This window comes from Aegilops tauschii, chromosome 2 (assembly GCF_002575655.3).
Source record: "Aegilops tauschii subsp. strangulata cultivar AL8/78 chromosome 2, Aet v6.0, whole genome shotgun sequence".
NCBI lineage: Eukaryota > Viridiplantae > Streptophyta > Magnoliopsida > Poales > Poaceae > Aegilops > Aegilops tauschii.
The window spans coordinates 95,080,283-95,103,651 of record NC_053036.3 but is presented as its reverse complement, the minus strand read 5'-3'; the positions used below and the strand labels follow the sequence as shown (position 1 = coordinate 95,103,651).

Below are 23,369 nucleotides of genomic sequence, written 5' to 3'. Positions count from 1 at the left end.
ATCTGCCAGATTTCATAAATGCAGCTAATGCTAACATGATTCCGACGGACTTAAGCATCGCTACGGATGAGAAAATCTCATCGTAGTCAACTCCTTGAACTTTTGAAAATACTCTTTGCCACAAGTCGAGCTTCATAGACGGTAACATTACGGTCCACGTCCGTCTTCTTCTTAAAGATCCATTTATCTCAATGGCTTGCCGATCCTCGGGCAAGTTCACCAAAGTCCATGCTTTGTTCTGGTACATGGATTCTATCTCGGATTTCATGACCTCGAGCCATTCGTCGGAATCCGGGCCCACCATCGCTTCTCCACAGCTCATAGGTTCATCGTTGTCCAACAACATGACTTCCAAGACAGGATTACGCATTACTCTGAAGTAGTACGCATCCTCGTCGTCCTACGAGGTTTGGTAGTGACTTGATCCGAAGTTTCATGATCACTATCATAAGCTTCCACTTCAATTGGTGTAGGTGCCACAGGAACAACTTCCTGTGCCCTGCTACACACTAGTTGAAGTTATGGTTCAATAACCTCATCAAGTCTCCACCATCCTCCCACTCAATTCTTTCGAGAGAAACTTTTCCTCGAGAAAGGACTCGTTTCTAGAAACAATTACTTTTGCTTCTAGATCTGAAATAGGAGGTATACCCAACTGTTTTGGGTTTTCTATGAAGATGCATTTATCCGCTTTGGGTTCGAGCTTATCAGCTTGAAACTTTTTCACATAAGCATCGCAGCCCCAAACTTTTAAGAAACGACAACTTAGGTTTCTCGAAACGGTGTCGTCTCAACAGAATTGCGTCGTGCCCCTTTTAAAGTGAATGCGGTTGTCTCTAATGCCTAACCCATAAACGATAGTGGTAATTCGATAAGAGACATCATGGTATGCACCATATCCAATAGGGTGCAGTTATGATGTTTGGACACACCATCACACTGTGGTGTTCCAGGCGGTATTAATTGTGAAATACTTTCCACAATGTCTTAATTGTGTGCCAAACTCGTAACTCAGATACTCATCTCTATGATCATATCACCGACATTTTATCCTCTTGTCACGACGATCTTCAACTTCACTCTGAAATTACTTGAGCCTTTCAATAATTCAGACTTGTGTTTCATCAAGTAAATACACTCAGCATCTACTCAAATCATCTGTGAAGTAAGAACATAACGATATCCACTGCATGCCTCAGCACTCATTGGACTGCATACATCAAAATGTATTACTTCCAACAAGTTGCTTTCTTTGTTCCATCTTACTGAAAACGAGGCCTTTCAGTCATCTTGCCCATGTGGCACGATTTGCATGTCTCAAGTGATTCAAAATCAAGTGAGTCCAAACGATCCATCTGCATGGAGTTTCTTCATGCATATATACCAATAGACATGGTTCGCATGTCTCAATCTTTTCAAAAACGACTGAGTCCAAAGATCCATCTACATGGAGCTTCTTCATGCGTTCTATACCAATATGACTCAAATGGCAGTGCCACAAGTATGTGGTACTATCATTACTATTTTATATCTTTTGGCACGAACATGTGTATCACTGCGATCGAGATTCATTTTAGGTGCAAGACCATTGAAGGTATTATTCAAATAAACAGAGTAACCATTATTCTCCTTAAATGAATAACCGTATTGCGATAAACATAATCCAATCATGTTTATGCTCAACGCAAACACCAATCTCGATGGTAGAGGGAGCATGCGATGCTTGATCACATCAACCTTGGAAACACTTCCAACACACATCGTCATCTCACCTTTAGCTAGTCTCCATTTATTCCGCAGCTTTTATTTCGAGTTACTAACACTTAGCAACCGAACCGGTATCTAATACCCTGGTGCTGCTAGGAGTACTAGTAAAGTACACATTCATATAATGTATATCCAATATACTTCTGTCGACCTTGCCTGCCTTCTCATCTACCAAGTATCTAGGGTAGTTCTGCTTCAGTGACCGTTCCCTCATTACAAAAGCACTTAGTCTCGGGTTTGGGTTCAACCTTGGGTTTCTTCACTAGAGCAGCAACTGATTTGCCGTTTCATGAAGTATCCCTTCTTGCCCTTGCCCTTCTAGAAACTAGTGGTTTTACTAACCATCAACAATTGATGCTCCTTCTTGATTTCTACTTTCGCGGTGTCAAACATCGCGAGTTGCTCAAGGATCATCATGTCTATCCCTGATATGTTATAGTTCATCACGAAGCTCTAATAGCTTGGTGGCAGTGACTATGGAGAACCATCACTATCTCATCTGGAAGATTAACTCCCACTCGATTCAAGTGATTGTAGTACTCAAACAATCTGAGCACATGCTCAACGATTGAGCTTTTCTCCCTTAGTTTGCAGGCTTAAGAAACTTGTCAGAGGTCTCATACCTCTTGAGGTGGGCACTAGTCTGAAATCCCAATTTCAGTCTTCGGAACATCTCATATGTTATGCGACGTTTCAAAACCGTCTTTGGTGCCACAATTCTAAACCGTTAGCATTACGCACTGAACTATCACGTAGTCATCAAAACGTGTATGTCAGATGTTTCGCAACATCTACAGACGACGCTGAGGTTCAGCACACCGAGCGGTGCATTAAGGACATAAGCCTTCTGTGCAGCAATGAGGACAATCCTCAGTTTACGGACCCAGTCCGCATAATTGCTACTATCAACTTTCAACTAAATTTTCTCTAGGAACATATCTTAAACAGTAGAGCTAAAGCATAAGCTATGACATAATTTGCAAAGACCTTTTGACTATGTTCATGATAATGAAGTTCATCTGATTATTGAACTCCCACTCAGATAGACATCCCTCTAGTCATCTAAGTGATACATGATCCGAGTCAAACTAGGCCGTGCCCGATCATCACGTGAGACGGACTAATCATCATCGGTGAACATCTCCATGTTGATCGCATCTACTATACGACTCATGTTCGACCTTTCGATCTCTTGTGTTCCGAGGCCATGTCTGTACATGCTAGGCTCGTCAAGTCAACCTAAATGTTTCGCATGTGTTCCGAGGCCATGTCTGTACATGCTAGGCTCGTCAACATCCGTTGTATTCGAACGTTAGAATCTATCACACCCGATCATCACGTGGTGCTTCAAAACAACGAACCTTCGCAACGGTGCACAGTTAGGGGGAACACGTCTCTTGAAATTTTAGTGAGGGATCATCTTATTTATGCTACCGTCGTTCTAAGCAAATAAGATGTAAACATGACAAACATCACATGCAAATCATAAAGTGACGTGATATGGCCAATATCATCCTGCGCCTTTGAACTCCATCTTTGAGGCGCGGCATGATCACCTTCGTCACCGGCATGACACCATGATCTCCATCATCGTGTCTTCATGAAGTTGTCTCGCCAACTATTACTTCTACTGCTATGGCTAAGGTTAGCAATAAAGTAAAGTAATTACATGGCGTTTTCATTGACACGCAGGTCATACAATAAATTAAGACAACTCCTATGGCTCCTGCCGGTTGTCATACTCATCGACATGCAAGTCGTGATTCCTATTACAAGAACATGATCAATCTCATACATCACATATGTCATTCATCACATCCTTTTGGCCATATCACATCACATAGCATACCCTGCAAAAACAAATTAGACGTCCTCTAATTGTTGTTGCATGTTTTACGTGGCTGCTATGGGATTCTAGCAAGAACGTTTCTTACCTACGCAAAAGCCACAACGTGATATGCCAATTTCTATTTACCCTTCATAAGGACCCTTTTCATCAAATCCGATCCGACTAAAGTGGGAGAGACAGACACCCGCTAGCCACCTTATGCAACTAGTGCATATCAGTCGGTGGAACCTGTCTCACGTAAGAGTACGTGTAAGGTCGGTCCGGGCCGCTTCATCCCACGATGCCGCCGAATCAAGATAAGACTAGTAACGGCAAGTAAATTGACAAAATCGACGCCCACAACTACTTTGTGTTCTACTCGTGCATAGAAACTACGCATAGACCTAGCTCATGATGCCACTGTGGGTTATGGGGTTTACTAGCAACGAGAGGGAAGGAGTGCATCCACATACCCTTGTAGATCGCGAGCGGAAGCGTTCAAGAGAACGGGGTTGATGGAGTTGTACTCGTCGTGATCCAAATCACCGATGATCCAAGCGCCGAACGGACGGCACCTCCGCGTTCAACACACGTACGGAGCAGCGACGTCTCCTCCTTCTTGATCCAGCAAGGGGGGAGGAGAGGTTGATGGAGATCCAGCAGCACAACGGCGTGGTGGTGGAAGTAGCGGGATTCCAACAGGGCTTCGCCAAGCGCTGCGGGAGGAGGGAGATGTGTCACGGGAGGGAGAGGGAGGCGCCAGGGCTTAGGTATTGCTGCCCTCCCTCCCCCCCACTATATATAGGGCCAAGGGAGAGGGGGGGCGCAGGCTTGGCCCTTCCTCCAAGGAAGGGTGCGGCTAGGGAGGAGTCCATCCTCCCCAAGGCACCTCGGAGGTGCCTTCCCCCTTTAGGACTCTCCCTTTCCCTTATCTCTTGGCGCATGGGCCTCTTGGGGCTGGTGCCCTTGGCCCATATAGGCCAAGGCGCACACCCCTACAGCCCATGTGGCCCCCCGGGGCATGTGGACCCCCTTGGTGGACCCCCGGACCCCTTTCGGCACTCCCAGTACAATACCGATAATGCGCGAAACTTTTCCGGCGACCAAAATAAAACTTCCCATGTATAAATCTTTACCTCCGGACCATTCCGGAACTCCTCGTGACGTCCGGGATCTCATCCAGGACTCCGAACAATTTTCGGGTTACCGCATACTAATATCTCTATAACCCTAGCGTCACCGAACCTTAAGTGTGTAGACCCTACGGGTTCGGGAGACATGTAGACATGACCGAGACACCTCTCCGGCCAATAACCAATAGCGGGATCTGGATACCAATATTGGCTCCCACATGCTCCTCGATGATCTCATCGGATGAACCACGATGTCGAGGATTCAATCAATCCCGTATACAATTCCCTTTGTCAATCGGTATGTTACTTGCCCGAGATTCGATCGTCAGTATCCCGATACCTTGTTCAATCTCGTTACCGGCAAGTCTCTTTACTCGTTCCGTAACACATCATCCCGTGATCAACTCCTTGGTCACATTGTGCACATTATGATGATGTCCTACCGAGTGGGCCTAGAGATACCTCTCCGTTTACACGGAGTGACAAATCCCAGTCTCGATTCGTGCCAACCCAACAGACACTTTCGGAGATACCTGTAGTGCACCTTTATAGCCACCCAGTTACGTTGTGACGTTTGGTACACCCAAAGCATTCCTACGGTATCCGGGAGTTGCACAATCTCATGGTCTAAGGAAATGATACTTGACATTAGAAAAGCTCTTAGCAAACGAACTACACGATCTTGTGCTAGGCTTAGGATTGGGTCTTGTCCATCACATCATTCTCCTAATGATGTGATCCCGTTATCAACGACATCCAATGTCCATGGTCAGGAAACCGTAACCATCTATTGATCAACGAGCTAGTCAACTAGAGGCTTACTAAGGACATGGTGTTGTCTATGTATCCACACATGTATCTGAGTTTCCTATCAATACAATTCTAGCATGGATAATAAACAATTATCATGAATAAGGAAATATAATAATAACCAATTTATTATTGCCTCTAGGGCATATTTCCAACATCACACCCCTCCCAGATTTGGCGTGTTGTTTTGGACGGGCGAGACGTTCTGTCACAAGGTCTCATTCGGAGAATTGGGGATGGTGAGACGACGAATATTTGGCTTGATAACTGGATACCGAGAAACAGCTCAAAGCAGCCTTTTACCGCCCCGGCGCCTAATGCTCCAGCAAGAGTTGCTCAACTAATTGATCGTACCACGGCAACCTGGAATGAGGATCTAGTCCGGACTGTGTTCGCACAGGTTGATGCAGAGGTGATACTTCGGATCCCGGTATGCACTCGTCGCGTCCAAGACTTTTGGGCGTGGCATGAGGAGGCCCGAGGACTTTTTACGGTACGGTCAGCCTACCGAATGATTTTGCGGATCAAGCACACTCATGAAGCACAGCTAGATGGAAGTGGTGGTACGTCATATGATGTACATGAAACTAGTAAATGGTCTATGATCTGGCGCATTCGGATACCCTCAAAACTGAAGGTTTTCTTATGGCGTCTTGCACGTCAATCAATGCCGACAAGGACCGTCTTGAAACACCGGCATATGTCCACGGAAGATACATGTGCTATATGCGGTGAAGTGGACACTTGAAACATGCGCTAATCCTCTGTCCGATGTCGGCGAGTGTGTGGGCGTTGGCACCCGAGGAGCTGGTTGATCGAATGATTGAACAAGGAGAGGATAACCTAAAAGAGTGGCTTTGCAAACTGCATGAAATACTGCCACAGCAGCTCTTTGATCGAATGGTAGTAACTCTATGGGCACTATGGGGGGTTCGGCGGAAGGCTATCTATGAAAACATTTTCCAGTCACCATTGTCAGTCGATGTATTCATAACCAGGTATCTTGCTGAGCTGCAGATTGTCAATACCAGAACCGGGGCGAGTCCTATGGTAAAGCAGGCGCCGATGGCTCGCCGGCCGTGGTTGGCCCCAATGACTGGTAATGCAAAATTGAACGTAGATGCCGCAGTCTCCAGAAGTGGCTTTGGTGCTGTGGGTGCGGTTTGTAGAGATGACACTGGGAGGTTCATGGGTGCTTCAACGCTCTCTTTCAGATACATTGATGATCCGGCGACTTTGGAGGCCCTCGCCATCAGAGAAGCTTTGGCACTGGCTGAAGATCTTTACCCGCGAAAGATTGAGGTTGCATCGGATTGCAAAGTGGTAGTGCAAGATTTGAAGATGGACAACTCGGCAAGCTATGGTGCAGTTGTACATGAAATAATAGACCATTCCTCGCTTTTTGATTTCTGTTCTTTTAGTCATGAAAGTAGGAGCTCAAATTATGAAACTCACAACTTAGCGAAGCATGCTTTATCTCTCGGTGCTGGTCGCCATGTGTGGTTAGGCCACCCGGGAAATCTACCATCCGTCCCTGTAAACATTGTGACGAATTAATAAAAAGCTTCGCGAGGTTGTCTAAAAAAAACATATCGTCTTGTCTTTTTATTCTCTCTTTTTTTTAACCTACCCTATGGTCTAATCTGGTAGCGAGTATCAAGTGATTTCATGCTTCGTCACAATGAACGCGCCGACGCGTTCACTCACTGACCGCTTGCTAGATCGAATTGTTACAAAAAAAAAATGTATAGGTGCCTATGCTACAGGAACATCGACTGTGAATACATGTATACGGGAGATACAAAGAGTGCAAACGAGCAAGAACGACCGACCGGCCGGAGTAGTATCGACAGTGAGTACGGGCTCCTTTGATTCACAGGGTTTGAGAAGCGTAGGAATAGGAAACATATAGAAACAAGATATACTGTCAACGGAAATCCTACGTCAGGTAGCAAAACAGAGGATTTTTTCCATGAAGTCCAACCTCATGCTTGTTTTCCTGTGAAAATTAACTAAGAAGTTCCTATATGATTGGTTTCTGAGGAATGCAATCCAGCGAATCAAACAACACGTAAAGGAAAAATTTCAGAGGATGTCAATCCTGTAAAATTCATCCTGTAAAATTCCTATGCAAATCCTATGAATCAAAGGAGGCCTACGTGGATAGCGTAGGTACGTGCGTGCATTGGGCATCCCATGCCTTCCACGGGCCACAACAGGCGTACCAGCTGGTGACTGCGAGCGTATGGTTCTGGGTGGTGGGCGCGCAAGACGATGACGCTGAAAGCCTGCCGTCTGTTCGGCTGGCAGCCTGATGTCGCATTGATGAGACATGAGACCCATCAGACCGGCTCTATCTATCCATGGAACGGGGTTGGTACAAGATGCAAGGTGCGCCTTGTGTGCTTGGTTTGAACTCTTTGGGTAGGAGTAATCTTTTTATGTTGCTGCTGAATTTACAGTTCTAGCTTTACACGTGCATGTTACAAACAGTCTCGCAGCATGCATGGATTGATTGGATTCCTCTCTTGTTTGCTAAGCATTGTAGGATTGGGGCAGTACACTGGTCATACATGTAATTTGGGACCCATGTTGCAGTGCATCATAGTTACTAGTAAAACCTATTCACCGGAGAAGAAAACGGCTAAGAGGTAGAAGAAATAAACCCGGCCCTTCGTTTGTCATCCGACTGCCTTGATCACTGGGCCCACACAATTTTTTTTGAAAAATCTCTAGACCCGACGACCACTAGGATTGTTTCTCCCATAACGCAATGCCAGTCGTCTGTTGCTCGCACCAATCTTGAAGCTAGACATCATGGCACTTGCTAGAGGCAAAACCATTCACGCTTTTTTGCTTTATGTGTGAAAGCTATCCGCCTTCTTTTGTCTTCTCTGAGAGTGGCGAGACTTTTCATTCCGGACAACGCACCCCATACACCCTCCCACTGCCCATGTTGCTCTGTCACACCGTTGTTGATTCCTATAATCTCTGGCGGTCTCAACGGGAGACGACGTTGTACATCTACGAGATCGACACGTACAGGGGTAGCGGGTCGAGATTTGCAGCTACGACTGATCCATGGTGGCCGCGTGAGCGGTGACGCGGCTTCGTTGTCTCACTGGCTGATCTCCCACCCCAACGTGCTGAGAATCCATGAAGGTTGTCCGGTGGGCGCAAGGGAGACATTGATGCAGGTGCGGCGAGGTCGACCCTACCTGGCGTCTCCTTACCCTCTCTCCCTCTCTCTCTCACACGCGAGATGTGCCCGTACTGCTCCGACGTCGACGTTTTTGCTCCCTCTCCTCTTCGGCGACTTTACGGTGGAGGCTACGCCACGCGTCGCGAGGCCCTGATATGGGATTCGTCTAATGGCGCTCGCCTGGCAGCTGGATGCCAACAACTAGCCATACAAGGGCGCGACATGTAGAGCATTTTTTTTAAAAAAAATCTAGGTTACTTGCACTATGTTTTTTTATATTACCATCAATTGCATGAACAAAAATTGTAAAACATGTTTTTTTAAATATGTACTGCTCACATGGCATATTTTGAAATTTGTTTTTGTACAATCATGGTAAATTTTGTACAACAACAATTTTTTAAGTTACCATATGACCCCTTTTTCAAATGTATACATTTGACATGCAACCAAGTAAAACTTTTATGCATTTTTCATTACCTGAAGAACACTATTTATTAATGTTGTCATATCTATTTTTTCGTGAACTTCCATCAATTATAGAAGAAATTTTAAGTAGGGTTTTTTCTGTAAATGTTTATTACTCACATGGGAATTTTACAAAAAAATCTACAATCATGGAAAAAATTATAAACCATTTCTTTTTAAAGTTACCATTTTTTGCCAACCTCACCTTTTTTTTTTGCATTTGCCATTAACTATATAGCAATTTTCTAGTGCAGAAACCCTTATAGACAATCTACATTAGTGACGTGTTAAAAGTTATAAAACACCACCTGTGACCTATTACAAGTGGCATGGAGACGATGACACACTTCATATGTGTGTCACTGTGTGAGACCCAGGAGGGGGATGGGGCAACGTTACTAGTGATGTGGTGACAAATGCCACACCACTAGTACCTTCAAATATTACTGTTGTGGATGACAAAAAAGGACACCATAGTAGCATGTCACTTAGTAGTGATGGTTGGATTTGCTTGAACGCCGCTGGTGAGCTACATATTAGTTGCATGTCCAGGAGCCCACCCACCACTAGTATGGTGTGTCAATAATTGAGATTTTTGGAGGCAGACTCTCCTTCTTCCTCCTCTCCCTTCTCCCCTTTCTCTTATTCCTCTTTCCATTCACTTCTTCCTCTTCTCCCTTAGTTTCTCTTCTTCCTCTCCCCCTTCCCTATCCATCTCCCCTTCTTCCTTCCTCTCCTAGTCATGTGGATGGGAATGGAGCCACCAGAGCTTGGAGATGTGGTAGGAGCCATCGAGGGCACTAGAATATTGGGTCTTTTCCACCATGGCCGAGCTCCCTGCCACTCTCGTTGGTTCGGCCATGAGCTCACCGATGTATGCAGCCAGTGTTCATTGCATCATCGCGCTCCACCGAAAAATCATACACCACCGAGGGCCTAGCCCCCCAAAATCCGGTGATGCCACATGTGCTCCTTTGCGGCTACAAATTCCCTATTTCTTATAGATCTTGCACACACCGGAGAATCCAAATTGATACTTGTTCACTTGTGTTGGCCATGGCAACCAAGGTATAACAAGAGTCACTTTTTGTTAGCAATTCTTATGGTACCAAAAAACTGTCAGTAGCCTCAGTAGGGTGGAGAGCACATAGGGTGTTTCAACAGGGATCGCGGACAGAGAATTTACCCCAGTTCAAGCCCTCATGGTCGAGGTAATACTGTTCTCCTTCTTTGCCTTGATTAATGGTAGGAAACACCCCATGTGAGGGGGATTACAAGTATGAGGTGATGACTACTACCAAGACAGTGACAATACATCATATGGATCTCGAACTATCCCGTGGCCTTACCTATATAGTGGGAGGAGGCCTAGGGTTACAAGTTAACCTAACTCATCTAGAGATCCGATCGGTCGACAGATCCTTGGCTTCCAGCCAAGATGAAGAGCCTTCCAGAAAGCCGAACCTCCCAAATGAGTGAAGGGCCCTTGCTGTCCTGAGGTTGTCCATTGACGGGCCTCCCAGCCGATGGGCCACCCCTAGTATAGTACAACGTTAAATTCGACATACATATCTTCTTCTTTGCACCATTATTTATACACACATGTCGAGTGGATTCTCTTGCAACACATAGATATGCGCCGACCTTGTAATAATTCCTGTAAGCGAGTTGCTCGAGTACTAATATGGATCACTCAGATATATATCGACTACATGAGATGCAAGCCCAAAACAACGAGGTGCAAAAATTAAGAAGCTTTGATTTGCACTCCTAGTTGCTGTTAGGATTGGGTTCATACTCCCAGTTGGATCGGTGTCAACATTTATTCTTGTGGTAGACATTGCAGTGATGATGTTCTTAGTTTACGAAAATGGCGAGAGTAACAATTAACAGTTATTGGTTAGCCTTGACCCATCATGTTTTCATAGTAATATGTTCCCGAATCAGTAGCAACATTTCTTCTTGTGGTAGCCATTGAGTGATGATGTTCTTAGTTTAGGTAATTAACTAGAGTAAAGTTAACAGTTGAGCCTTGAACTATTACATTTCCTTAGTATTCTGTGCCCTGGATCAGTAGCAACATTTCTTCTTGCGGGAGCCATTGCAGGGATGACGTTCTATGTATAACTCCAAATAAAAAAAAACTAAACATAGCAAACAATCAAATAAACCCTAAATCTAGCAAAACAAATGGAATTAGTAAAACACTACAAAAATACTAAAAATGCCTTTCCCTAAAAAAACAAATTTAATTAAACTAAAACGCCCCTAAAAATTAGTACTACTAGTGGCGTGCGGGCACATTGCGCGCACCAGTAGTATCGTGGGCTGCCCGTGGAAAGAAAACCCTTGTTGTCAGCCCACATGCTCCTCTCTCTCACTCTCTCCCTGTCTCCCACACGTATCATCGCCTCCACCTCCCCGAGACGCACCGTCCCCACCTCTTTGTTCTCGCGCCACCTCAACCATCCCGCCGTGCCACCTCTGCCTCCCATAATTGATAGGCACGTATTTGCAATTGCATGTCCTAATTATTATGTCAACTAATTATGTCCGTTTTATGTAATTATAGGTTTGACAATTGAAGAACCTATAATTTATAAGCGAGTTTTTATTTTTGAAATTAGCGGTGGGGCAAAATGGCAACAATAGATCAGATGGCACGGCAAGATGCAGGGTTTTCATGCCTTTGTAGGTGTTCTTTCACACAAAAAACATATTAATTGACAATGGACATTATATGATCTTTTATAGTTACCATGGTCCAAGGCAATTTAACTCTTCATGACTGTTTTTGGTACTGTGCCATCCATATTACTTGTCATTCAAACGGATGTATCTAGCACTAAAATATATATCTAGATACATCCATTTGAGGGACACGTAATATGGATAGAAGGGAGCACATAGCATGGAAAAAATCGGTTTTTTCCATATTAAATGACAATTTTATTGTATTATCATGTCAAATTATTTATGTATACCATATGTTTTGCATATTTTTGGCTGGGTTATTATATACTCCCTCCGTCCCGTAATATAAGACGTTGAGACGGAGGGAGTAATAAATAACGTTAGGAGTAGATCAGAGGTGTTCAGGGTGTGGTTGATGGCTAATTTTTTCTCGAGATCAGGCCAGGTTTGGGTGAAGAGATCATAGGTGTTCAGGGCGCAACTATATATCATCCAAAAAATAAATTGTGCAGGGTTGAGAAAGTGAGCTCCCTTTCATCCGACTGCCTTGGGCAGGACGTAGTACCGCGCATAACGGGAAACGGAAGCCTCGTCGCGTTTGAAACATGTCGCGATGTGGGGGAGAGAGAGAGACAGGGTGAGGATTGGGATGGGGCTTCATACGCGACGAGGCTTCCGTTTCAAACGAAACCCTGCCAACGATGTCGGGAAACACCTGGACCCATAACCGGAAAGGCTGCTTCTACTGCAAAGATATCGCGATGTGGGGGAGAGAGAGAGACAGGGTGAGGATTGGGATGGGGCTTCTGTCCCCTTGGTTTGCTTTATCAGCCTTATTATGCCAGCACCCCTCCTGCCATAGGTGTCAGCGCTAATCCTTCACCAAGACCCAGCTGTGCGGCTAAGAGACGAAGGATCCTTCGGGGAATGATGGTCCCTCACTGCCGAGTGGGGCCAGGGATCTGGAGCCCCACGCGTCAGTGCGTGCTTCGGGTTCGTAGCGAGTATGGAAGGGCTTGCATCCACGGAGCGAGCAAATCTTCCTCGGGGCTTGGGCCGGCGAGTTGGTGGGGTTGGACGAGATCAAGACTCAGAGAAGACCACGCCTTTATATACCCCACGACGCTCCGCTCTCTCTCCTCACTCACACCGCCGCCGCCTGATCCAGCCAAGCACACCCGCCGCATCAAGCACCGTCCTCCCTCGAAGCACACCGGACCGGCCGCTTCAAGCACCCTCTCATGGCGGGGAATGGCAACGGAGGACAGCCAAGCGACGCTCCGGCTCCAGCGCCGGCCTCGCCGCTGCCAGGTGGACGTGAGTCCCCCTCCGTTCCCCCTCGCTTTCTTTCCCCCGTGTCCTTCATCGAGGACGATGTGAATGCCCGCCGTGAATTCCGTTCCTTGTCTTTGTAGGCGTACCGGTTGCAGCCGACGTCGGGGTGCAGGAGGACGTACAGCAGGAAGAAGAGAACCCAGCGCTGCCCGCTCACGGTGCTGGCCTCGGCGGAGGTAAGTCCCGCTCCGTCCCTTTCCTCACGGTTCCTTTTTCCACCGCCCATCTTTCATCGCCGACGACCTGATGGCCTGCCATGTATTCTGTTCCTGCCTTCGTAGGCGTCCCTGTGCCAGTCGGCGTCGTCGTGCATGAGGAGGTGCCACAGGACCCAGCGCCGGCCGCTCAGGATGCAGGTGAGTCTCCGTCCGTCTCGGTTTTCTACTTTTCTTCCCGTCTGCCTTTCATAGATCGCCGCCGACTTGCAGTTCTGATTTCTGTTCTTGTCCTTTGTATGCGGTGGGTTCACAGCCGACGTGGGCTTGCTTGAGGCGCTGGTACCCGAAGACGAAGATGATACCCCCCCGACGCCGGATCAAGAAGATGGAGGTGAGTCTCTGTTCTTCTTGTTTTCCTTTTCCAGCGCTTGCCTTGCTTTCCTGTCCTGACTAAATACAGACTCCTCGTTCCCGTTTCCTATAGGTGTTGTCAATCAGGACTTACAAGATCTGCAGGACAAACTAGATGCCCCTGAACCCGATGTGACCGGACACCAAGTCGAGGGGTCAAGCTTCATGAGGGAGCTGGAGAAAGTGCTGGCCCCAGGACCCGCACACAAGAAACAAAGAACTGACAACATTCTCCCTCCACCACCGGGACAGGTGGCCGTCGGGGGTACTGCAGCGGCCATCCAATTTGTCCCAAATCACGTGCCGGCTGGTAAAGATTTACTAGTACAGAGTTCTCCTCGTTTCTCTAAATTCTATATACACGAGGAATTGACTTGATTGCAAATCTTCATTCGCATTTCGCATGCAGTGGGCGGAGGGCCAGGCGGCGTGCTCATGGCTGCAGGCATGGGTCCAGGTGTTGCCTCTAACCCAGGTGCTCAGTTTGCCAGCATCCCTCGGCCTCCAAACCTGAGTCAGCTGCCCTTGTGTCCTGGCTGCAACATCCGGCCGCCAGTGATAAATATTGTAGGACGATCAATGCTACCGCCCGCTGTTTTACCTCCGCACCCATGTTTGTGCAATCCGTGCTTCTATGGAGCACCAGATCGGCGGGAGATTGATTGCCCTGTGTGTGCTGAGTACTATGGACTGTACCCATGGAGATCAAGAAGGGTTTGAGATGGTTGCGAGGTATGTTCGATACAGCCTTTGATTTAGATATTCGTATTACCAAACACAAAAGCTTCTTACTGTACATATTCTACTACTGAATTTGGGCTGTACATATTCTACTACTGAATTTGGGCTGTGTAAATATTCTACTACTGAATTTGGGCTAGGAGTACGTAGTAGTTAGTTAAGAGTTTGATCACACTAGTACAAACGTTTGACCCAAAAATATACGAATCAGATGAAAAATATAAAGTTAATGTTCTGTTTGTATCTCTAATTTCGGTTCTTGTACAAAATCAGAGGTACAAACATTCACAAAAAGAAAAAGAGGTACAAAAGCTTTTGGGTGTATGTAATTAATGAAGTACTAACTTATGAATTTGTGTTGTTCATAACGTGACATGATTCAATCCTAACTCAATGCTTTGTGATTACCACATGCCCAGGATTTGTAGCTGATCTGCATGTTCATGAACTGACATAATTTACTAGTTGCAGCTGCTTGACTTAATTCTAATTAGTAATAACCCTGTATGGAGTTTGGTTGAACTTTTCCTTTGATATTAGTTCAGTTCAGTTAGGTGAATCTGCTGCTACTATTTGTTAATGCAAGCTTGATTATATGGTGCCTTGCTTTTGTCATTGTTACTCCATGTCTCGCTTTTTTTTTCTGTTAGTTGTTCTTATAGGAAAGGTTCTTGTAATTGCTAGTTGTTTGATCATATGATGTAGCCACTCACTCGATGTCATTGTAGTTGTTCTTGTAACTGCGCAAAGGAAAGCATGTCTTGGTTTGTTTCCATTTATCTTTCTCCTCATATCTGCCCTCTTTGATCTTATAGGAACAGATGCTACGCCAAGGATTAAGACTGGTAACAACTAGGGCGAAGGAGATATGTTCATGAAATAAACTTCAGTTATGCCAAAACACTTATGTTGTTTTGCTTGTTAAATTACCTTTCAGATGATCTAGTTTGTGGCCAGGTTGCTAATTTAGTGTTCTCTCAATGTTAAGTTACCAAAAAATGTTGTTATATGGATGTCATTTTGTTTGATTGATTGCCTGGATTGTACTATTTATCTAGACTGTACACTTCTGCAATTTTTATGGGTTGCTGCTGCCATTTTTCTGGATGATAACCGTGGATGCTTCACTGAATTGGCTGCGGATCCAATTTTTTTTCCTTTTTCTTGAAGCTACACAAAATTATAGAAAACCGAATGCACATGTTATTTCGAAATTTGCACATTACAAAACTTGATACACAACGTGAAAGAAGAGCACATGACAGGTTTAAACCGTTATTCTGGAAACCTGAGGGCTTATGCTATTCCAGAACTTGTACATTACGAAATTTGAAACAAAAAAAAAATCTGACAAAGCATCCATTACATAATTTATACATTTCTTCTTCTAGAAACCCGGGCCATCACGAGCTTCTGGACCAGACCTTGGTTGTTCCTGCCCTGGTCCTAGTTTTTTTAAAAGGGAACTCTCATTCGATTGTTATGTTGAGATGATACACTCGCACTGAGCAAATACCCAGCCTATGCAAAGGATGATGCACACAACCCATAAGTCCAAAAGAGAAAGATCTACTACCCCGCCAATTCTGGCGCGCAAAGTTGTCTCTAGTCAAGACAATTCTGTAGTCTAAGAAACAAAGGAAAATTTTCACCGAGTAAATTGCAGGAAACCACCACTAGGTTTGCAGAAAACACCAACCTACAATTTTTCGACAGAAAACATCATGTCTTGTGTAATCTTTTTGCAAAAAAACATTGATTTAGCTCGATTGAGTACATTTATGACAGATTGGGCCCGCTAGTCAGACTGACGTGGCACCGCTTAACGTCTCATATGTAATGGCGACGTTGGCTAACGTTATCATCATGTGTGGCCCTGTGGGTTCCACCTGTCATTGAAAGAAAAATGAAAAAAAAAATCTGGTCAAGGCAAAGTCCGCCATCTCCCCGACCGGGGCAGAGGCCACCTCCACCGTGGGGTGAGGCAGAGAAGCCGGCGATTGACCCGATCCTGACAGAGCCAGTGCTCGGTCCTCGGACCAGCTGCCGGTGCTAGAGCTCGCCAACCTCCCGCCGCCGCACCAGTTCATCCACAACCAATCTGGATCGGGGCATCCTTGCCGGATCCACGCCGCCCCGCCTTGCGGATGTTTCACCCGCTGCTCATTACCGCTGCTCGCCACGCTCACTGCTCGTCGCCCATGCTACTTGCCGTTGCTCGCCGCGCCTACTGCTGCTCGCTGCACCTGCCACACCTACTTCTACTAGCCGCACCTGCTGTTGCTCGAGCCGCCATGGCCTCGTCTCGTCCCAGGCCGAGGCAGAGGCCGCCGCCCGCCGCACCCCCGGCTAATACAGAGAAGCCCCAACCTGGCATTGTCAAGGGTGTGCACGCGTGACCCGGTGCCTGAGGCCGGAGATCCCGTGGACGCGCGTCAGGCTGCCTCGTCGGGCAGTGGCGGCGCCCAACGTGCCCTAGTCGTGTTCGGCCTTGACTCCGAACTGGAACAGCCACGGCATCGTCGCCTCGTCGGGCCCTCCGCCATGACATCATCCTCGAGCACTGGTGCTTGGCTGAGGCGCGCGACGGTGGCCGCCAGGCATTTCTTCCGGCGTCCTGTGTGTTGTATGCCAGCTGCTCGATGAAATGCTAAAGAGAGGAGTGTTACACTGATAAATGGGGCCATATGCAGCATAATGATTCAATGCAACGGTGTGAAAATATTGTGCCACATCAGCCGGACTAGCGGGCCTCATCTGTCATAATCTCACTTGACAGAGCCATATCTACCGATCAGTAGTTTTTGCAAAACGATTACACAAGACGTGGTGTTTCCTGCAAAATAAATGTAACATAGTGTTTCCTGCAAACCTAGCCTTCAAAGTGGTGGTTTCGTGCAATTTACTGATCTTCACCCTAAGCAGCAATTTGAGTTTTCAAAGTTTGTTATCATCCACATGACATCAGTACTGGCAAGAGCCCAATATGAAGTGTCAAAGCACTACCAAATTTGCTCTATTTCGCGTGTTTCACTTGTGTCATGTATAAACGTTTTTCGTCACCGAAAATACCCCGGTGACGTTTTCCGGCCGTCATCGAAGTGCCGTTATAAAAAAATAAAATCTTGATAGCACCACTTCCTCCGTCACACAAGAGGTAACTGACTTATGGATCATTAATGCAAAAAATAACATCGCACAGGTGATGTCTACTACACAATTTATTCTTGTAGACTCGTGTTGGGCCTCCAAGCGCAGAGTTCTGTAGGACAATAGCAATTTCCTTCAAGTGGATGACCTAAGGTTTATCAATCCATGGGAGGCATAGGATGAAGATGGTCTCTCTTAAACAACCATGCAACCAAATAACAAAAAGTCTCTTGTGTCCCCAACACACTGAATACAACGGTAAATTGTATAGGTGCACTAGTTTGGTGAAGAGATGGTGATACAAGTGTAATATGTATAGTAGATATAGGTTTTTGTAATCTGAAGATATAAAACCAGCAAGGTAACTAGTAACAAAGGTGAGCAAAAGCGGTATTGCAATGCTTAAAAACAAGGCCTTGGGTTCATATTTTCACTATGCAAAATCTCTCAACAATGATAATATAATTGGATCATATAACAATCCTCAACGTGCAACAAAGAATCACTCCAAAGTTTCTATGGTGGAGAACATAAGATGAAATTGTTTGTAGGGTACGAAACCACCTCAAAGTTCTTCTTTCCGATCAATCCATTGAGCTATTTCTATAAGTGTCCCAAACAACCCTAGAGTTCATACTAAAATAACACCATATGATACACATCAACCAACTCTAATGTCACCTAGATACTCCAATGTCACCACAAGTATCCATGAGTTGATTATACGATATGCATCAAACAACTTCAGATTCATAATATTCAATCCAACACAAAGAACTTCAAATAGTACCCCAAGATTTCTATCGGAGAAAGAAATATGAAAATGCGTATCAACCCCTATGCATAGATTACCCCAATGTCACCACGGGAATCCGCAAGTTGATAACCGAAACATACACATCAAGTGAAACAATAGAACATCCTATTGTCACCACGGATTTCCCATCACAAGACATACATCAAGTGCTCTCGCACCCAAAAGATTCAACGCGACATAACAAAACCTCAAAGGAAAAGATTCAATTCATCACAACAAGGTAGAGTGGGAAGAACACCATAAGATCCTGAAAGCGCAGGTATCTCCCAGTGGGGGGTGAATGGGAGATTTTTAGAAATTCGTCAAACTCTAAAGAATATGACGAAGATCAGAGTGAAGAAATAGAAAGGATACATAAGTCAGAGCATAGATCACACAGAATCATAGTATATGCAATCAGGATATGTAAGGAGTGAAGAACATGCAATCATACCATCATATACAAATGAAGAATATGAGGAAATGAAAGATAGCGTGATGAAATACTTTAGTTCAAATTTGTCAGAGCATAGACCACACGTCTTTTAGCAGCGGAATAATGTAAGAGAGGGTGAGGAATTTGAAGCTAGGTTGGCTCGGTGAAGACAATGCAATTTGGTAGACCAGTTCCAGTTGCTGCATCAACCGTATGTCTGGTTGATGCGGCTTAGTCGCAACTCACAGGTCACACAGTCCTTACCGTATTCCTCTTGAGCTAAGGCCCGCAGCCCTCGCCCAATCACTCGTGGTAAGTCTTCAAGGTAGACTTGCAAAACCTTCACATACTTTTTCACCGGCACACCACAATGACTCTTGGTGTACTCAGAACTTGACGCCTAACTGTCTGGAAGAATGACAATCTTCAAAGGTCATAGGTGCTACCTCTTGAGCACTGCGTTGGTTTTTCCCTTGAAGAGGAAAGGGTGATGCAGCAAAGTAGCGTAAGTATTTCCCTTAGTTTTTGAGAACCAAGGTATCAATCCAGTAGGAGACCACACACAAGTCGCCTCGTACCTACACAAACAAATAAGAACCTTGCAACCAACGCGACAAAGGGGTTGTCAATCCCTTCACGGCCACTTGCAAAAGTGAGATCTGATAGAGATAATAAGATAAATATTTTTGGTATTTTTATAATATAAACTGAAAGTAAAGATTGCAAAGTAAAATAGATTGGAAACTTATATGATGGAAAATAGACCCGGGGGCCATAGGTTTCACTAGTGGCTTCTCTCAAGATAGCATAAGTATTACGGTGGGTGAACAAATTACTGTCGAGCAATTGATAGAAAAGTGCATAGTTATGAGAATATCTAGGCATGATCATGTATATAGGCATCACATCCGCGACAAGCAGACCGAAACGATTCTGCATCTACTACTATTACTCCACACATCGACCGCTATCCAGCATGCATCTAGAGTATTAAGTTCATAAGAACGGAGTAACGCATTAGGCAAGATGACATGATGTAGAGGGATAAACTCAAGCAATATGATATAAACCCCATCTTTTTATCCTCGATGGCAACAATACAATACGTGCCTTGCTGCCCCTGCTGTCACTGGGAAAGGACACCGCAAGATTGAACCCAAAGCTAAGCACTTCTCCCATTGCAAGAAAGGTCAATCTAGTAGGCCAAACCAAACTGATAATTCGAAGAGACTTGCAAAGATAACAAATCATACATAAAAGAATTCAGAGGAGATTCAAATTTTGTTCATAGATAATCTTGATCATCAACCCACAATTCATCGGATCTCGACAAACACACCACAAAAAGAATTACATCGAATAGATCTCCAAGAACATCGAGGAGAACTTTGTATTGAGATCCAAAGAGAGAGAAGAAGCCATCTAGCTAGTAACTTTGGACCCGAAGGTCTGTGGTAAACTACTCACACATCATCGGAGAGGCTATGGTGTTGATGTAGAAGCCCTCCGTGATCGATTCCCCCTCAGGCGAAGCGCCGGAAAAGGCCCCAAGATGGGATCTCACGGTTACAAAAGGTTGCGGCGGTGGAAATAGGGTTTCGTGGTGCTCCTGGATGTTTTTGGGGTATATGAGTATATATAGGAGGAAGAAGTAGGTCGGTGGAGCTGCGAGGGGCCCACGAGGGTGGGGCGCGCGCCTCCCTGCCTCGTGGCCTCCTCGCTTCTTTCTTCACGCCCACTCCAAGTCCCCTGGATCACGTTTGTTCCAAAAATCACTCTCCCGAAGGTTTCATTCCGTTTGGATTCCGCTTGATATTCCTTTTCTGCGAAACACTAAAATAGGCAAAAAAAACAGCAATTTGCACTGGGCCTTCGGTTAATAGATTAGTCCCAAAAATAATATAGAAGTGATTAGTAAAGCCCATTAAACATCCAAAATAGATAATATAATAGCATGGAACAATCAAAAATTATAGATACGTTGGAGACGTATTAAGCATCCCCAAGCTTAATTCCTGCTCGTCCTCGAGTAGGTAAATGATGAAAACAAAAAAAATTATGTGGAATGCTACCTAGCATATTTCTCAATGTAATTTCCTTTATTGTGGCATGAATGTTCAGATCCGAAAGATTCAAGATAAAATTTTAATGTTGACATAATAATAATAATAATAATAATAATAATAATTCAAGCCTACTAACTAAGCAATCATGTCTTCTCAAAATAACATGGCCAAAGGAAGTTCATCCCTACAAAATCATATAGTTTGGTCATGCTCCATTTTCGTCACACAAGAATGCTCTCACCATGCACCACCCCGATGACAAGCCAAGCAATTATTTCATACTTTAGTAATATCAAACTTTTTTCAACTTTCACGCAATACATGAGCGTGAGCCATGGATATAGCACTATGGGTGGAATAGAATATAATGATGGGGGTTATGTGGAGAAGACAAAAAAGGAGAAATTCTCACATTGACGCGGCTAATCAACGGGCTAGGGAGATGCCCATCAATTGATGTCAATGCAAGGAGTAGGGATTGCCATGCAACGGATGCACTAGAGCTATAAATGTATGAAAGCTCAACAAAAGAAACTAAGTGGGTGTGCATCCAACTTGCTTGCTCATGAAGACCTAGGGCATTTGAGGAAGCCCATTGTTGGAATATACAAGCCAAGTTCTATAATGAAAAATTCCCACTAGTATATGGAAGTGACAAAACAAGAGACTCTCTATCATAAAGATCATGTTGCTACTTTGAAGCACAAGTGTGGAAAAAGGATAGCAGCATTGTCCCTTTTTATATCTTTTTTTGGCCTTTCTCTTTTTGGCCTTTCTCTTTTTTTTCTTCCCTTTTTTTATTTGGGACAATGCTTTATTAATGATGATCATCACACTTCTATTTATTTACAACTCGATACTAGAACAAAATATGACTCTATATGAATGCCTCCGGCGGTGTACCGGGATGGGCAATGAATCAAGAGTGACATGTATGATAAATTATGCATGGTGGCTTTGCCACAAATACGATGTCAACTACATGATCATGCAAGGCAATATGACAATGATGAAGCGTGTCATAATAAATGGAACGGTGGAAAGTTGCATGACAATATATCTCGGAATGGCTAGGGAAATGCCATAATAGGTAGGTATGGTGGCTGTTTTGAGGAAGATATAAGGAGGTTTATGTGTGATAGAGCGTATCGTATCACGGGGTTTGGATGCACCGGCGAAGTTTGCACCAACTCTCAAGGTGAGAAAGGGCAATGCACGGTACCGAAGAGGCTAGCAATGATGGAAAGGTAAGAGTGTGTATAATCCATGGACTCAAGATTAGTCATAAAGAACTCACATACTTATTGCAAAAATCTACAAGTCATCAAAAACCAAGCATTACGCGCATGCTCCTAGGGGGATAGATTGGTAGGAAAAGACCATCGCTTGTCCCCGACCGCCACTCATAAGGAGGACAATCAAAGAACACCTCATGTTTCAAATTTGTTACACAACGGTTACCATACGTGCATGCTATGGGACTTGCAAACTTCAACACAAGTATTTCTCAAATTCACAACTACTCAACTAGCATGACTCTAATATTACCATCTTCATATCTCAAAACAATCATCAACTATCAAACTTCTCATAGTATTCAATGCATTTTTTATGAAAGTTTTTATTATAACGATCTTGGATGCCTATCATATTAGGACTAATTTTATAGCCAAAGCAAACTACCATGCTGTTCTAAAGGACTCTCAAAATAATATAAGTGAAACATGAGAGATCAATAATTTCTATAAAATAAAACACCACCGTGCTCTAAAAGATATAAGTGAAGCACTAGAGCAAAATTATCTAGCTCAAAAGATATAAGTGAAGCACATAGAGTATTCTAATAAATTCCGATTCATGTGTGTCTCTCCCAAAAGGTGTGTACAGAAAGGATGATTGTGGTAAACTAAAAAGCAAAGACTCAAATCATACAAGATGCTCCAAGCAAAACACATATCGTGTGGTGAATAAAAATATAGCCTCAAGTAAAGTTACCGATAGACGAAGAAGAAAGAGGGGATGCCTTCCGGGGCATCCCCAAGCTTAGGCTTTTGGTTGTCCTTGAATTTTACCTTGGGTTGCCTTGGGCATCCCCATGCTTAGGCTCTTGCCACTCCTTATCACATAATCCATCAAATCTTTACCCAAAACTTGAAAACTTCACAACACAAAACTCAACAGAAAATCTTATGAGCTCCGTTAGTATAAGAAAACAAATCACCACTTCAAGGTACTGTAATGAACTCATTCTTTATTTATATTGGTGTTAAACCTACTGTATTCCAACTTCTCTATGGTTCATACCCTCCGATACTAGCCATAGATTCATCAAAATAAGCAAACAACACACGAAAAACAGAATCTGTCAAAAACA

The 23,369-nt window shown here is 44.5% G+C and overlaps 1 protein-coding gene across 1 annotated transcript; it reads left to right on the top strand.

The window, feature by feature from the left end:
• The first annotated feature begins 13,065 nt into the window (after positions 1-13,065).
• On the top strand, positions 13,066-15,660 carry LOC120974443 (uncharacterized). The gene is made up of 7 exons (XM_040400931.3): positions 13,066-13,219; positions 13,318-13,413; positions 13,519-13,593; positions 13,709-13,786; positions 13,880-14,116; positions 14,216-14,538; positions 15,363-15,660. Exons 1-6 carry the CDS (start codon positions 13,144-13,146, stop codon positions 14,524-14,526), a joined length of 873 nt encoding a protein of 290 aa, XP_040256865.1. The 5' UTR covers positions 13,066-13,143; the 3' UTR covers positions 14,527-14,538; positions 15,363-15,660.
• The last annotated feature ends 7,709 nt before the right edge of the window (positions 15,661-23,369 follow it).

Excerpts from the sequence above, each read along its gene's own strand:
- LOC120974443 (XM_040400931.3), top strand. The coding sequence starts at position 13,144 with ATGGCGGGGAATGGCAACGGAGGACAGCCAAGCGACGCTCCGGCTCCA. Across the intron at positions 13,220-13,317 it reads CTCGCCGCTGCCAGGTGGAC|GCGTACCGGTTGCAGCCGAC; the intron begins GTGAGTCCCCCT and ends TTGTCTTTGTAG. Across the intron at positions 13,787-13,879 it reads GCCGGATCAAGAAGATGGAG|GTGTTGTCAATCAGGACTTA; the intron begins GTGAGTCTCTGT and ends CGTTTCCTATAG.